The sequence below is a fragment of the Sminthopsis crassicaudata genome, chromosome 4 (assembly GCF_048593235.1).
Source record: "Sminthopsis crassicaudata isolate SCR6 chromosome 4, ASM4859323v1, whole genome shotgun sequence".
In the NCBI taxonomy this organism is placed as follows: domain Eukaryota; kingdom Metazoa; phylum Chordata; class Mammalia; order Dasyuromorphia; family Dasyuridae; genus Sminthopsis; species Sminthopsis crassicaudata.
This window is the reverse complement of record NC_133620.1, coordinates 427,160,341-427,177,551: the sequence shown is the minus strand read 5'-3', so window position 1 is coordinate 427,177,551 and position 17,211 is coordinate 427,160,341. Positions and strand designations below refer to the sequence as shown.

The 17,211-nt window shown below is 48.7% G+C and overlaps 1 protein-coding gene across 4 annotated transcripts in view; it reads right to left on the bottom strand.

Moving 5' to 3' along the window:
• CELSR2 (cadherin EGF LAG seven-pass G-type receptor 2) overlaps positions 1-17,211 on the bottom strand; it is a 45,084-nt gene that overhangs the window by 13,906 nt on the left and 13,967 nt on the right. For 3 of the 4 annotated variants that reach the window (XM_074262886.1, XM_074262887.1, XM_074262889.1), the window contains exons 2-7: positions 16,453-17,100; positions 4,223-4,445; positions 2,738-2,853; positions 2,489-2,577; positions 584-741; positions 136-299 (exon numbers count right to left, since the gene is read on the bottom strand). In XM_074262886.1, the coding sequence (XP_074118987.1) occupies positions 136-299; positions 584-741; positions 2,489-2,577; positions 2,738-2,853; positions 4,223-4,445; positions 16,453-17,100 (1,398 nt within the window). The remainder of the gene's footprint in view (positions 1-135; positions 300-583; positions 742-2,488; positions 2,578-2,737; positions 2,854-4,222; positions 4,446-16,452; positions 17,101-17,211) is intronic. The other variant, XM_074262890.1, reaches the window with a different exon arrangement.

Here is a 17,211-nt window from a genome sequence, read left to right as displayed (position 1 = left end):
AGGGAGAGGGTCTCAGAGCAGGCCTGGTGCCCGGGAAGCCCCTGGCAGAGCAGATCTCAGCCGGCCCTCACTTTCATTGCACTGAGGGAGAACTGTGCCCTCCCCCGAAGCCTGCCCACTCCCGTCCCCTCATACCAGGCACAGTGCCATTGTTGGCAATGAAGTCCGCCATGTCCACACGCCGGCTGTCAACCTGCAGATTTCGCATGCAGCCCACAAAGTGCCGGGTGCGGATGGGAAAGCTCTCAGGCAAGTCAGGGACCCCTCCCAGCAGCAGGGGACCTGTCAGATCCAGGGACCTGATGCAGACATCACAGAAGGACGGAAGTAAGGGAAGGGAACACTGGCAGAGCCTGGGCAGGACTGGCAGAGGGGGAAAGCTGCTGAGTCCTTCCTCTGCTGTCCCTTCCCCTCAGGCCCTGAGTCCTCTCTCCGCTGTCCCCCAATTCTTTTGCTCTTGGACTTGTTTCCTTTCTTTTACCCTGCCTTTCTCCCTTTACCCTCACTTGGGACCCAGCATGACTGGCAGGAAAGCGCACGCCTGGCACTTTGGCCCCCAGCCCCAGCTTCCCACCCTTCTCACTTCTTGCTGCCAGCCTGGGTGCCCTGGGCAGCGCAGGAGTAGTTCCCCAGGACAGCTCCAAAGCGCAGCGCCACGCCGGGGTCACAGTCATCCACCGTCACCACGGCCACTTTCAGTTCAGAAGGGCCCTGTGGGAGTCCAGAGCGCCCCATCAGTGGCTGTGGAGGAAAAAGAGGGGAAGGGTACGGCTCAGGGTGGGCACAGCCTGGCACAGCCAGGAAACCTGATCCCTTACCTCAGGCACAACCTGATCAAACACAACTGCCCCTGAGAGGAAGGAGGGCCCATTTAGAGTTAAGCATTTGTCTAAGTTTGCAAAGCACTTCAGTTTATTTTTTTTGGTGCTTACAACAAAGCCCTGTCAGAAGGTTCACTTCACAATGAAAAGAATGAGCTCGTGTCTGATTGAATCAGGATTTGAACTCAGGACTTTCTGGCTCCCAGAGTTCTTCCGAGCCTTTATGCAGGCTCCCTGCCTCATTTCCCAGGATCTAGGAGGCAGAGACTTCATAGCTAAGCACCCCCAAGTCCATCATACACAACTTGGGTTGGGCTGAATCAATCAGCTGAAGCTTCCCCTCATAGCCAGCACACCAGTGAAGCTGCCAGCTGGGGCTGGGACATTCTAGAAAGCAGCTTGTAACCAGGCTAATAAAGTGACCAAATGTCCAGACTTTGACCCAAACATCCCATTCTGAGCATTTCCCCCAAAGCCAACAATGACAAAACAGATATTCTCCGCTCCATCATAACCTCCGGAGTGTCACTTTATGTGGAAACATGTTGTATGGCTGTCCACTGGGGAAGCGCTGGACAAAAAATGACGCAAAGGTAAGAGCACCAGACCCCAAGACTAGGCAGAGCACAGAGAGCTGGGGAAGGCCTTGGACGTGACAAGTCGTTCATGGCCCCCAAGAAAGAAGACACACAACGACCACAAAATAACCTCAGCCGCTGCCGCCTGCTGCGGTCTCACAGAACTGAGGCTCTGGGAAAGTGGGGGGCTGTGGGTATGGTGTGCCATACAGACCCTGGGCCCAGCTGATGGAGGGGCCCATTTTGCTAAACTAGTTTTTCCTTTTCCTATTTATATTTATTATAAAAGACAACTTTTCTTTTAAGTAAGTGAGGGGAGCATGTATTCAGAAATTAAAGAGATGTAAAAGAGAACAGTAAAAATAAGATCCTGAAGAAGTCTATTCAGACTTCTGAGTTCATTTGTCCTTGAGTTCACGTGATGTATTATAGAACTTTGTGGCAGTCTGAGGAAACCATGGAACCCTTTTTAGAATCATGTCTGCCCCATTTTCATGGATCCATGGACCCCAGACTAAGGAACCCAGCTCTAGTCTGACCCTTCGTCAACCTTGAACCTTGCCCTACAGGTGGTCATTCAGCCTCTTCTTGGGACTACCTCTAGGGATGGGGATCCCTTTGCTTCCCAAGGATTTTCCCTCAGGATTTTGTTCATTCAGAGGTGTAGAGAAACATTGATAAGGCCATCGCCTCTACCAAAGCAGATCAGCAACTGTGCTGCAATAGATAATTGGAAGAAAGTTGCCAGGAGTAACTGATAAGCTAATGGCATTGGTTCCCAGGGTCATGGGCCAGTATGGGAAGCCCCCTCTGCTGCCATGGCAGCCAATGCTCCTGTCATGGCCATGCTGCTGATTGGAGGCCAAAGGCCCTAACTCTCAAACCAGGAGCGGACGTCTACTTCTCTGAAGTCACTCCCCACTAGCCTCTGTTTTGCCCCCTGAAATCAAGCTCAACAAATCAGGTCCATTTCCCCATGATGATCCTTCTCTAAAGGCCATCCCTTAGGACTTCTCTGACCCCAGCTCTACAGGAGCCTGGTCTCCTGGGATGGTTTCCTCCTCCTGACAGGCTCAAAACAAGCCTTACCTTATTGTAGTACTGCAGCTGGACGGTGTGCCACTGGCCATCGCTGACCCCTCCAGGGATGAATGGGGACACAGTGGTCGTTGACTCCCCTGGGAAAAAGAAGACCAAGTAACCCAGGGCCCTAGGAGACATGCTGGGTAGGAAAGGGAGCATGCTGAGATGAGATGCTATCCTCGGGAGAGGTAAGCAAGGCCTGGGGACAGACCGACAAGAGGTGGAGGAGGGCCAGGGAAAACAGAGGGTGAGCACCTGCAGAGAAAGTGAGCTGGACCTGCTCTTGAATCACTTCAAGGGCCACAAAGTCATGCTTTTCATTGAAGCGCCCATTGTACAGAAGAAGTCCGTCCCTCTCCTTTGTGGCGAACCTGTTTGGAGGAGAGGTAAGAAAAATGTAGCCCACTGTAGAAAGAGAACGTTCCCGTGAGCTGGGCTGACAGCTGGCAGATCTGCCCCTAAACATGGGCACATCGGGTCTCCGAGGCTAAGGACAAGGGGAGCAGAGAGATAGGGGAAGGCACATTCAAGGAGACAGGAGGCAGTCCTCTTCCCCAAAGAAGGGCCTCTGCTACTCTGGGGACTCATTGCAAAAACACCCAGAAGAAGCAGATTCATTATGATCTTTCACTAGGTGAAAACAAAGAAGGCCTGGGTTCTAGGCTCGGCTCTATCAACGACTTGTTTAACAACCATGGCCCATCCTGAGGTGCCATGTTGGTCATGAGTAAAACCTCCCTGCCTCCCTGAGATGGCTATTGGGAGGATCATATGTGATCATTGGTGGGGAACGATTGGAGAAAGTATCAGTCACTGAGGAAACATCAGGGAGAATTACTGACAGAACCAAGACCAACAGCAGTAAACAGCTCAACATTCAGGGGCCAAAATAAGGAAATCTTTTAAAAACTGCTTTTTGTGAGCGTGTGCTTTTACATGTAACTGGAGGTACATAATAAGTGAACAAGAAGCAGCTCAGGACAGGAGTGCTGACCTTGAAGCCACAGAAATTTGACTAAAGGCCCCACCTCTACCTTGCCCTAGCCATGGGAGGGAGACCGACCATGGAGCGAGGCCGGCCACATGAGGGAGGCCGGCCCTGACTGCTCGGAGCTCTGGGCAATTCTGAGTTAACATCTGGAAACGAGGAGCTGTGGAGAGCAGAATGGCCTCACCAGGGTTTTTCAGACCTGTGAGACTAGCGGGCCACCTCTCCATTCTTACAGATATGCAGGCTTTTAAAGGCCCAAAGTCCTCTTCTCATGGCACATATTCACCTTGTACAAGGTCAAGTTTCATGTGTTACAGAAGAGCATCAGTGATCAAAGTCCCAGCTCACACCTAAATAGCCCTAGGAAGCTTCCATAGCACTCTACACAGTATCTCAGGTCCTCACAAGGATCCCAACAAAGAGATGTTGTTCTCATCTCCATTTTACAGAGGAGGAAACTGAGTCTGAGAGAGGCTAAGTAAATGATTTGCTCAAGGTCCTTCAGCTAGTTTGTGTCACAGGCTGGGTGTCAACCCCGGTCAACCCCTGGGCTCCAGGTCCAGCCCCCCATCCACCAAGTCACCCTGCCTCTCAGAAACAAGTTGTAAACTTGTGGATGAGGATGGGAAGCTAAACAATCCTCAAACACTGCCTGGGGTCCCCAAGTTCCCAAGTCCTCCAAGCCCACCCTGATCGCTTTTCCCTGGGACTCCCCTCCCAGTCTGGGCCCTCTCCCCATCATCACTCACGTGAGGGCCAGGGTGAAATGGAAGCGCTGCCGAAGGCCTCGGAGGGTGAGGAAGGACCGGGCTGGGAAGCTGCGTGTGGTCACTTGGCAGTAAGGTTTCTCATAGTCACCTGATGGGCAGTCGCATTTGAAGCCACCAACCAACAAGTTGACACAGGTGCCCCCATTCTTACAGACTCCGGGAGCACATCGGCCGGAGCGGGCACTCACCTCACAGTGCTCACCTAGGACAATGGGGGGGGGAGGGAGAGAGAGAGAGAGAGAGAGAGAGAGAGAGAGAGAGAGAGAGAGAGAGAGAGAGAGAGAGAGAGAGAGAGAGAGAGAGAGGAGCAGCAAGGTCAGTCAGTGCCCAAGGCCATCCGCATCCAAGATCTGAGATACCCAGAGGTCCTTCCAACATCGTAGGTCCCAAATCCCACTTGCTCTCCCAAAACTCTCTCTGTTTCCTCACCCATTGTTTCCCCTCAGATCCCCCACGGACGCACCCTGCATCCCTGACACAATCCTTACCTTTACAGACATGCATACTTCCCCCTCTTCCATAACCTCCAATATCTCCCTTCCACTACTGCCATCTTCTTAATTCTCTAGCCCTCTGTGCCCACCACCTTCACACCCCAGCATCCCCTCCTTGACCTGTGGTGGTCTGTTCTGCCACGTCCAGTTCCCTTAATCCTCCCTCACCTCTCAAGTCCAACTCTGACCATTTGACGTCTGGAATATCTCCTGGAGCCATCATCTCCCTCGTGTCCGCCACAATCCCAACTCGGTCTTTTATTACTATAATAACTTGCTAACAGGTATCCAATTCAATTTAACCCACCATCCGTTAAGCACTTAGGATATGATGAAAGAAAGCAGACTCTGGCCTCAAAGAGCTTAGGATCTGGGCCAGCAGAATGGCCACAGACAAGTAACAATGACACACATTTCCATCACCTCGACTGTCACAGACTTCCAACTGGTGGTCTTCCTCTCTTCTGTCGCCACTACAATGCATCCTCCCCTCGCCCCAGTGATTTTTCTCATGTGACCATGTCACCAACTGACTAAACTCCGGTGAGTCCCTATTGCCCACTATCTGATGCCTTGCTTAAATCCCGTCACACTCTGGCCCCTCCTAAGTTATATTTTACTTCCCTCCATACAATTTGGGCTCCAGAAAGACTGGCCTGCTTGAAGCCTCTCATATATGACCCTTGCTGGAGCTGCCCCGGTGCCTGGAAGATTCCCTCCTTACCTCTGCTGTCTGGCCTCCCTCTAGGTTCCCACCTTCTGCAGAGGTCTTTGGTGGCCCCCCAATTCTAGTGCTTGCCCTCTGAGATTACCCATTTATGCTGTGTAGGTCTTATATTGGGATGTTTGCATGGAGTCTCTCCCATTCAAACTGTCAGTCTTCAGGGGCAGCTGGGTGGTGCAATGAATAGAGCACCAGCCCTGAAGTCAGGAGAACCTGGGTTCAAATCTGGCCTCAGACACTTAATACTTCCTAGCTGTGTGGCCCTGGGCAAGTCAGTTAACCCCGATTGCTTCAGCAAAAAAAAAAAAAACAAAAAAAAAAAACAAAAAAAAACAATCCTCAAGGGCAGTTACTGCCTTTCATGTTCCTTTTACCCCTGGGCCTGGCACAAGGCCTGACTGAACAGGGAGGGAACACCAACTAGAAGCACCTGGAAAGATTCTGCAAAGTGGGTGGCACCTGAGATGGGCCCTGAGGGGAGCTAAGAATTCCTGATAAAACAGCAGAGGAAGAAGGGATGCACCCGGGACAATTTCTCTGGTGGTGTTCTTCTGTGCCCAGCCCCAGACAGCAGGTGCTGGATGTCAAAGTGACTGAACCACCTGATCCAAATAACTAATGTCCCGGGGGATGGGAGACATCCCTCTAGTGGAGATGCTCAGGATTCTACCCGCAATCCTATTCCACTAAATAGATTCACTAAAAAAAGCAGAGATGGCCTCATGGCTAAGTCTGCAGGTAACTCTAAGCTACGCTGAATGGCTTGGAGGGTAGATGGCAGAGGCAGAAGGAAAAAGAGATCCTGATAGGCTAGAATATTTGGTCAAATTTAATAAGGATGAAGACTGAATCCTAAATTTCATAGTCATAGGAAACTCTCCAATGAGGAAACTCTGTCAATGCAGCTTGATACCTTCCCTTGCAACTTTCAGTCTGTGGGAATTGCCTAGAAAAGATTCCCAGAACCCTGGAGTGAAACTGAGCCAGGCCATAACAAAATAAATAAAAACAGAAGAAGGAAATGGGTAGTTTTCTAAGTCAATGTGTCCTAGTTTGACACCACTAGTCTAGAGTGCTGGGCAGGGAAGCAAGGTGTGCTTGGGTCCTATGATCACATGGGACAGAGTAGGATTATACTTCACTAACTATACCAGAGGTGTCAAACCTGCCACAAATAGCCAGAAAAACTCACTGATGTCCAAATTTAAAATGTACTTGGAAAAGTTGTAATAAAATAAATACAAGTACAACATCACACAGATAATGTGATCTGCTTTTATTTCAATCTGACCCCACTGAATTGTGCCCAACAACTACTAGATCTAACAGGATGAGATTTAATAGGAAGCAATTAAGTCCAAAAAAAAAAATCAACATTTAAGAAAAAAAAAAAAAAAAGAACTACAGTTAGTCAGGGTTTTGCCAAAAACAAACAAACAAACAAACAAAAAAAACAAGAAATGCTTGTGATTAATGGATTTAATGGACTTAACAAAGCTAGAGGAAATGAGTCAAGCCAACAGACTGGGACAATCCTTCCCCCCTCAATCCCCAATCTTCACCAAGGTAGTTCCAAACCTTCTCTTTTTTCCAGGCCTTCTCTTCCTCCTTCCTTAGTAGACATTACAGCCTTTCTCTCCTCTTTTTATCACTTTTTAATAGAAATAACCATTTCTTTACATATTCCCTTAAACTTATCTTCTATACAGATTGTCCCCCAAGTCATATCTTCCCCACCTTCCCCTCTTGATAATCTTAAGTCTTTCTCTGCCCATTAATTTTTTTTCTGCCATCAACAAATACATCATCTCCTCCATCCAGGAAAATTCTCACCATAGTCAGCCCTATCTCCCATTCCCTGCCAAAAACAAAAGTAGTTCATCACCTTCACAGCCCTGTGTCACCCTAACAAATATTTCTCCATTACTTCCATGATCTTTTCAACCCTACACACACACACACACACACACACACACACACACGGTATAGTTCTTGATTTGTAGATAGATAAATCTATGCCATCTTTATTATTAATATTGTCCATCAGAAGCCATTATCCTTCTCTGTAACACAGGCAATCAGATTTATGTTATTTCATATGCAAAATGAGGGAGTGGTACTAGATGACTTGAGACCCTTTTCTAGCCCCGGATCCCGAATTCTATGGCCCAACCTCTCCATAATTCCTCTTCCTTCCAACAAATGCTGCCCCATCTTCTCCTGGACTCCCTAACTCTCTATACTGCTTCTGTACTTTCCCATCATCCCCAGTTATCTCAAAACTATTCCAATTCTCCTACCCAGATCTTTTTCTTCTTCCCTCTCCAATACTCTCTCTCAGCTTCCTATGTGACAAATGTATTTTATTTTGGGATTGGAAGCCCCTCTCTGCAGGTGACAGCTGTGCTAAGCTCCAGAAGCCTAGGCCCACTGTACCCTTGGCTGGGTAGCTCTTTGGGAAGATGCAGAAGAGACTAGTTCAGTGTCTCCAGCTCCCAGTGCCTCAATGTCAGTCACTGATGGACAATAAGATCAGATTCTCTCCATGGAGGTGAGACAGCTTCCCACTCAGATTAACTAGGAATATCCAGAGGTGGGGGAAGGACCTGGGGCTCATCTATAATCTGAGTCTCTTCCCCAGACAGGGAGAATTAAGACACTTATATTGGTTCTTTTGGGATATAGAATCAAGAAAGAAGCCCTAGTGAGGTTGGAGGATGCTCTGGGGCTGAAGGCCTAAGAGGCTAGAGGTGAATAGAGGACTGTGGTTATCCTAATTTTTAAAAAGTTATTAAAATAAAGCCATTAGGGCAGCTAGGTGGCGCAGTGGATAGAGCACCAGCCTTCAGGAGGACCTGAGTTCAAATCTGGTCTCAGACACTTAACACTTCCTAGCTGTGTGACCCTGAGCAAGTCACTTAACCCCAGCCTCAGGAAAAAATAAATAAATAAATAAAGCCATTAGCAGAATCACAGGCCTAGTCCCTATCTCATATCCCTGACTTCTTATGCAACCTGCTCTATCTTCCTTGTCTCATCCCCCCCCAAAAAAACCCCAAAACCCAAGAAGTCCAGATTTTCTTCCTTACAAGAAAAGGAGCCTGGCAGGCAGGATGGGATGGAAAAGACTGGCTAGGGAGACAGAAGGATTCTAAGTTTGTGTAAGCTCTAGGACCTTCCATCCCCACTTGTCAGGACTGCCCACAGCATGACTCTTCCCATCCTCTCATCTGGGGGAGTCAATCCTTCCTGCCATATATGACCTAAACAGGGTAAGTGGGTGTGTGAGGAGGGGGAGAAGTAGGAACAAAAGTTCAGAGAAGAACTCGATTGCAGGAAAGGTTTTCTCCTAACTGGATTCCCTGAAACCAGCTTTCCTCACTGCAATCCATTCTTTACTCGTTGGCCAAACTGATATTCCATTTTACTTCCCTCCTGAAGAAGTTTCACGAGACCCCAAGATGAAACACAAAGTCCTTTACTTGAGACTAAAGACCCTTCCCACTCTGGTCCCATCTCTTCTTCCCGTCTTTACATCCAAGGCAAACCAAAGTTTGTTCCCAGGACACCCCACTCCATTCCATGTACTCCTTATGAATTTATCTTCTAGAGATTTCACTTTTATTCATTTGTATGCATATTGTTTCCCTCCTTAGAATGTAAACTTCTAAAAGACACAGGCTGTTTTTTTTGGGAGGATTGTCTTTGCCGTCCCACAATGTCTGGAAATAAATGCTGGGCCAACTGAACTGCTCTGAGAGTAAAGAGAAAGGTTATTGGAAAGAGGCTAGGAAAATGGAAGAAAGTAAAATGCTGGTAGTTGTAGCCAATTTTGGATTGGCTTATTAGAAGGAATGCTTGTGGGGATTTAAAAAGAGAAGAGGTTGATCACTATGAGCCACTGGGTACGACAAATATAATTTCCTTGTATGATAGGATTTAGAGATTACTGGGGTGCCACAGTCTGTCAGCCAACAAGCATTTGTTAAGTGCCTGCTATGTGCCAAATACTGTGCTACGCATGGGGGAGACAAAGAAAGGCACAAGAGGATCCCTGCTCGGCAGGAGCTCAGTCTTATGGGAAACAGTATGCTAATCGCTATGCACAAACAAGGTACGGGATAAATCAGAAATGACAAAGGAAGACACTAGAATTAAAGGGAATTTGGGAAAGGCTTCCAGCAAGATGTGGGATCTTAGCTGGAGCTGAAGGAAGCTGGGAAAGCCAGGAGGCAGAGATGAGGAAGGAGAGCATTCCAGGGATAGCAGATGTCACTAGTGAAAATGCCTGGAGACCAGAGATGGAGAGTCTTGTTCCAGAAACCGTGGGAGCTGGCCTGAGACAAGGAGCAGGTGTTGGGGTAAAAACTCTAAGAAGACTGAAGGTGAGGGAGGGCAGGTTAGGAAGCTCTCTAAATGCCAAAGAGATTGTATACTGATCTTAACAGGGAAGGGATGGGTCAGATCTCCATAGCAGCTGGGGGAGGGGAAGCTGCAGGGGGGGAGACTTATGGCAGGGAGCCCCAGCAGCAGCTGCTACAAGGGTCTAGGGATGAGATGGCACCCAGCTGGTGGCGATGTCAGGGGAAAGAAGGGGATGTCATTGAGAAGTTTTGTGACAGTTAAATCAATACAGGCTTTGTGTAATCTGGATTTCAGCAAGGGAACTAATAAAAATCCCTCCCAGTGCTCCTGTAGACAAGATAAAGCAACGGAGACCAGAGAACCAGATAACAAGATGAATTAAAAACTGCCCAAAGTTCCACGACCCGGAGAATGCCTGTCCATTACTAATGGACTGATGTCAACCCAGAGTAAGGTTTCTGGTGGAACTCCATAGGATTCAATCCTTGCCCCAGGTCCAGTTGATGACATGCTTCACATTTATATTACGCTTGTCAAAAATGCTGATGACACAAAGCTGGGAGGAACTGATAATGCATTAGATTACAAAATTTGGATTTAAAAATATCTGATGAGCTAAGAACAGTGGGCTAACGCTAATGTGATTAAATTAATAGTGATAAATGTAAAGTCTTGTACTTTTCTTAAACAATCAATTGCATCAGTGGAAAGTAAAGATGTGGCTGGGTTACAATGCATGCCAAAAGACTCCAGGATCTAGAGGAGACTACAGATTCTTGCTGACCCCTTCTGAATTTGTAGTCTCCTCTAAATTCTGGTGTATTTTTTGGCATGTATTCAGTTAAGGAAAAGCTTCCTAGCAATTAGAGAAACCGAAATGTAGAATGAGCTGCCTTTATAGATAGTGAGTTCCTCATCAATGAAAGTGTTACAGAAGAGGGTAAAAGACCTTCAAAAGGATGTAGGATGACTGTCTGAAACATAGAATTTTGGTTAAGAATTAGATGAACTGAGGTTTCTACAACTCTCAGGCCTAAGGGAGGAAGACGAGCAGCAAATATGAACCTAGGGAGATTATTTGGGCTAAGGGGAGATTGAAAAGAAGTGTTAGGGTAAGGGGTAGTTCAAAGGATAAAAACCAAGTGTCTATCACCAATATCACTCTCCAGCAAGCCTAAAATACTAATTCCTCTATGAAGCCTTTAAATGTTTCAAGGCTTGTTTGTAGCAGAGAACAACTAGGGTTGTCCTACATCGCTCCTGAGAGGACTTGACCAAGCACATGTTACAAGAAGCATTAGCTTCTAGGCAGCTAGGAGAGATGCAGTGAATAAGAAAGGCACTGGACTTGGAAGAGAACTAGTATCACCCTGGTCATCTCAATTTAATCTCTATTAGCCTCAATCTCTCCACTTTTAAAATTGGGATAATGACATATAAATATAATATATATTCAATATAAGTGTGAAAGTAATGCTATGTGAAATATTACATAATGGTTAGAAATTATTATTCATACAGATGCCAAAAATAATCTTCCTAAGATTCCTAAGTCTGACCATGGCACTTCCCTACATAAAAACCCTCCCTAGTAGCTCCCCAATGCTCTGGATAAAATAACTCATCAATCTAACATCTGAATCCCTCTTCAGTCTGACCCCAGATAATTTTTCAAGCCTAGTATTCTACTGCCCTCTGATGTACTCCAACCAAACTGTTCTTGATCATGTCAGGATATGTTCCCCCTCACATCAAGAATGCACTCACTCTTTGCTTTAATTGCCAAAATCTTTTTTTCCAAAACTCATCAGGTGCTGCTTCCTCCAAAGAGCCTCCTCTCATTTTGTCCCCATTCCCCATCTGAAAGTCCCCTCTTCCTTCCAAAATTCCCTCCAGGCATTTTCCCTGGCTCTCCCTTTGCCCCTGTCCTGTACTCTCCTACAGTAACTCCCAGGGATTATGCCATTTAAAAAAAATCAACAAGCATTTATTAAATCAGTGTATCTTTGTCACACAGCAGTGTTTTGCTCACAGCAGGTATTGGTTGAACTGAATCACTGACTTAAGTATGTATTAGAAATCCCTAATAATTAAGTGTTGTCCAGCATAGAGAACTACCATCATCAAGTGGTAAATTCCACACCATTGGCTATGGAAGGCAATGGGGTAGATAGGACTGGACTTGAGGGCAGGAAGACTTTTTGGATCCAGACTCAGGAGCTGTGAGGTCACTTTCCTACTTGAGGACTGAGAACGGACTGAACTCAGTGACTTCTAAGGATCCTTTCAGCTTATATTTATCACACCATGCTTTAAAAGAACATGACTGTGGAGGGGATAACCTTAGAAATTTGTTTCAACTCTGAGATTCTGAAAAGCTTTCTCTGATCCTCAATGAAATTAGAAAGATTTATTCTGTTTATGTTTATGAGCACTACCAGTACCTTATGTACCTTTGCTATAATAATTCATATTTACAATGATCATCTTTTGAATTATCATTACATATACACACACACACACACACACATATTTTCTTTAGTGCGCTATACACACCTTGAAGACAGACATTGTGATTCACTATTTTTATCTCATGAAGCCCAGTGTGGCAAACCTTACTCACAACAGACACTCACTAAAAGTACTTCTGAATGAATGAATGAATGAACCAGAGATCTTAAGTAAATCAGAATAATTTCTGATTCTGAGCTTTGGCATCTATTGGTCCTGGGCAGGAATTCAGGAAGATGGCAGGTGGTACAAAAGCCCACCAAAAAACTGCTCCAGTCTCAGACTCCCTTAGGTCTTGAAAGGAGTCCAACTCAAACTGGAATAAGCCCCTGCCCAACAGAGCCAGCAAATGGGCATCCAGACCTTTTCTGAAGAATTCCAGGAGGGTATAAATCCCTTGTTTTCTGTCTTTCTCCTCCCATATCTGGCATGGTGCCTGCCAAGCAGGGGGCACTTGATAAAGGTTTGTATGGCTTCCCAGTCTCCCAAATGCAGCTCATTCCACACCAGAGCAGCCTCAGCTGGTAAAAAGGTTTTCTGAACATCAAAACTCTGTCAAGTCTTTTTGCTATATCCCCTCATTCCTCTTGGTTCTATCCCGGAAGACTAAGCAATTAAGTCTAAATTCCCCCTTCCACAGGACAGCCCTTCATACTATCTGAGGATAGATATTGTGTCTTTCCACCTTCCTAAGCTAAATACCTTCAAATCTTTCAACTTATCCTCATGGAACATGATTCCAGGGCCCATCCACCTCAGGACATGCTACCTTATCAATATTCTTCTTACAATGAAGGCCAAGCACAAATGTCTAGATAGGACTCAGTCTGGAGAGACCCTGGAAACTCCTTTCTTAATGTAGCCTGCGGCCTTTTTACTTTTTTGGCTGTCAAAACCTATCACTGACAGAGGAGCTTTCAAGGCTCCTACAATGCCCAGATAATACACTATCTAGCCATATCTTCTTTCCTTTGTATTCCTGAACCCAAGTGTAAGACTTTACATTTATTCAATTTCATCTAAATTTATCCAGTCCAATGCTCTGATGATAAAGTCCCTCTTTGGTCTCAAAACTCTAATTTTCACTCTAAATTACTGAGAACTCCAAAGAGTGTATGAGTGTGTGTGTATTTTTTCAATACTGTCTGTAGCATTTTGGGGGCAAAGATACTGGTGTGGTTTGCCATTTCCTTCTCCAATGTATGAAGGCAAACAGGATTAAGTGGCTTGCGCAGGGTCCCACAGCTAATAGTATCTGAGGCTGAATTTGAACTCAGGTCTTGACTCCAGGGCCAGTGCTCTCTCCACTCAGCCACCTCACTGCCTCCAGCGGGGTTCTAGTTATTGATGTTTACCATATAAGAAATGAAAACATCTTAGTGTTATTATGTAAATGATTCTGACCTATGAAAATTGTCAAGAACCCCTGAAAAGGGGGCAGGTATGTCCAAAAGTCACGAGACAGTACTTTGAGAGGTGCTGCTCCAGTCTATCAAGATCTTTTTGCATTTATATACTGTCATGCATGCTGTAACTGCCCTTCCCAGCTTTGTGCCATCTGCAATCTGAGGACTTTTTCCAAGTCACTGATAAAAATGCCAAGCAGCACAGGGCCAAGCACAGATCCCTGGGGCTTTTAATGGAGACCACTTACCAAACTGACTACTTTCAGTCTAGCCATTTGACCAATTCCAAATGTATGTAACTATTATCATGTAACTCACATCCCTCTATCCTTTCCATAAGAATATGTTTCATCAGATACTTTATTAAAAGTATGTAGAGGATTCTCTTACTCTATCCGTTTAGTTCTCCCTTCTATCCCCCTCTAGAAGGAAAAAAAGATGCTTGCGGAGTAACCTGGCTTTGATGAAGCCCTGCTGGCTTTGTGATCACTTCTGCCCCTTCTGTATGGTAACTAACCAATGCATTAATAATGCTTTCCAGAAGTTTTCTGTCAATCTACCTAAAAGGTGCAGTTTTTATCATTTTCCTTTTATTGGAAATCAGCCCACCGGTCCTCCATTTCTGCAGTCCCTCTCTTATTTTGCTCTCCAGGATCACTCATGGTGACTCAACAGTTACAAATTCTAGGGTTTTCAGTATCCTAGGTTTCATACAATCAGCCCAGGAGTTCATCTTCCTCTTCAAGCAAAAGAGACAGCATTTCTAGTCATCCTTGGGGTTCTCAGTTAGCCTGATCCCTGCTGCATTAAAATGCGAAGAATTATCTCAGGGAAGTCCACCCCAGGTGGCGATGTGGTAGGAGCATTCCACTCAGTCAGGACCTCCGGCTCCACGTAATAGAGGGGCCTCCCTGTGGACTTAGAAATTACCTTTGCAAACCAGACTAAAGAAAACCTAAATAAAACAACAACAACAAAAAAAAGCTGGGGCAGCTGAAAAGGAAGGAACCCCCCTGCAGTGGTGCCTTCACTGTTCTCTTAGACTCCACCAAAGGCCCCAGACCTTCGGAAACAATGTGGCCCCGGGGGAAGCGGGAGCCGCACGCATCGCACCACCGTCCTGGCCCCGCGATTCCTGACCCTCCTGGCCTCCTCCAGGGTTTACACAAGAGGCTCCTGGGAAACTCCGAGCAGAGGGCCTTCCCCAGGGCCTCCACTTCCTGCCCTCTGGCAGCCAGCGTTCACCTCCCCTCCAATAAGCACCAGTGGTCAGTCCTGTTACCCCCCCACCCCCCGCCTGCTCACTCTTCTCCTTCCCCGTCCCACCATCCTCAGCTTCTCTTGTCACAAACTATAAAAACGTAAGCCCTCTGAACTCAGGGCGAGCGGGGCTTTTTGGCGTTTGCATCCTGGACGTGGAGCCCGACACCTAACACCCGTAAGCACTGAAAAGAGGCTCTTTTCCATTCCTTCCTCCCTCCCTTCCCCTTCCACCTGGGCTCTAGGCCTTTCACTTGCTTCTCATTCACCCACAGAATCACCTCACGAGCTCCCAGGAAGCGGCTCCTCTCCTTCACAAGCTTCTCAGTGCCGGCTGCTGGCTCGCAGCAGCCCCCTCCAGCTCTGCCTCCTCTGAATCCCGCTCCTTTCTTTCTCACTGGCCCGTCCACACCTGTGGCCAGGACCTGCCCACCTCCAGGCCGCTCCTCCTTTCTCAGTCCTAACCCCGGCCTCCCTCCTCCCCTTTCTCTCCTGCGCCGACAGCCTTTCCCACAGCCTCCGGCCTCTCCACCTCCTCAGTTCTCATGACCTACATCTCGTGGAGGCCACACTCAGGCCGAGCCTCCCGCCTCTGTGATCTCCAACTCGGATTCCCCTCTTTGATCCCTATCTTAGGGGCTTTCTTTCACCTCTCCCTTTCTCCACCTAAACCTGCTCCTCCACCTCCCCCTGACCTCCAACCTTTGCTCTTCCACCGATGCCCTTCCCTTCCTTCCAAACTTCCCTCTACCCGCGGTCCCGGAAGCAGCCTCCCAGGCATCTCTCTTGGGTCCTCCTCCCTTCTTCAATCCAGGCCTGCGCCCGGTCCTTCTGCTCCCTTCCTCCCACAAGTCACAGGCCTCGCTGCAGAGCTTCTGGTGGCTGGGCTGTTCTAACAGACGCCCGGCGCCTCCCCTTTGCAATCCTTGCTCCGCCGGAGTGACCAGGGACACGTCTCCGGGAGCCGGGGAGCAGAGGAAGCCCCTGCCCCGGGGGATGCGGTGACCAACGCGAGGCAGATGGGTTTCATTCCGGCCCTGGCCCTGCGCGCCCCCGGCTGTCGAACCCATCCCCTGCTCATCCCTGCTCTGCCCCCCCACTCTCATGTCCTTCTCACCAGCGGCCATGCCCTCACTCCTGGCACCTTCTTCTTCCGCATCTCCAGCGTCAGTTCATCCCTCCCCTCTAGCCGTGCTTTCCCGTCCCTCCCAACCCCCCTCATCACTCTATACTCCCAATATTTTTCCATCAATGACCCGGCCTCCCCTCCCATCACTGGATATTTCCCTTCATTCAAAACCACGTTCTGCCACTGACGGGCATCCCCCTCCAATATTCCATTCTTTCCTGCCCCGCCTCCCTCCAGGCCCCTCCCCTGGTGACGTCACTCTCCCCGTCCCAGCTCCCTCCCTCAGACTGTGCAATCCCCCCCCTCGCGCGGATGCTCACCGGTGAAGCCCTCCCGACAGAGACAGGTGTAGCCGCCCTCGCGGCTGCGGCAGCGCCCGTGGGGCCCGCAGGGCCGCGAGTAGCACAGGTCCACTTCGGTCTCGCAGTAGTCCCCGGTGAAGCCCGGCGGGCAGCGGCAGCGCAGGCCCCCCACCGGGTGGATGGGTCGGAAGAGCACCGAGGTGGAAGAGATGAAGGGCGCCGAGGAGTCGAAGCGCAGCACGGACACGCAGCGCATGTAGTTCTCACAGGGCTCCCGCAGGCAGATGTTGTCGTCGAAGGGCAGCACGCGCTGCGCCGAGATGGCCGCCAGCAGGCTGCGGTTCAGGTAGAGGCGCTCCTGCAGGTCCTCGGAAGGCACGAAGGGCGGCCCGCCCCCAGGCCCGGGCGGCCGCCCCACGGACAGGCTCACGTTGAGGATGTGCGCGCCCGGCGCGTCCGTGTCCCGCTGCACGTTGAACACCACCACGTGGTCAGGGGGCGTGGCCAGCGTGGCGGCCACGCCGCGGATGAAGAGGCCTAGCAGCGGGGACAGGAAGCGCTCGGGAGACATGTCCAGCAGGCGCAGCGTGATGCTGTGCGTCAGCATCTCGTCCGTGATAATGGTGACCCGCAGCACGCACTGGGCGCTCACGCTGTGCGCGCCGTCTGCGGGGAGAGACACAGGGGTCATGAGGCGAACCCGTGGGGCAGAGGGGGGGGAGGGCCACGAGGCCCCGGAGGGGGACGGGGGACAAGGCCCCGAGGGGGACTACGGGG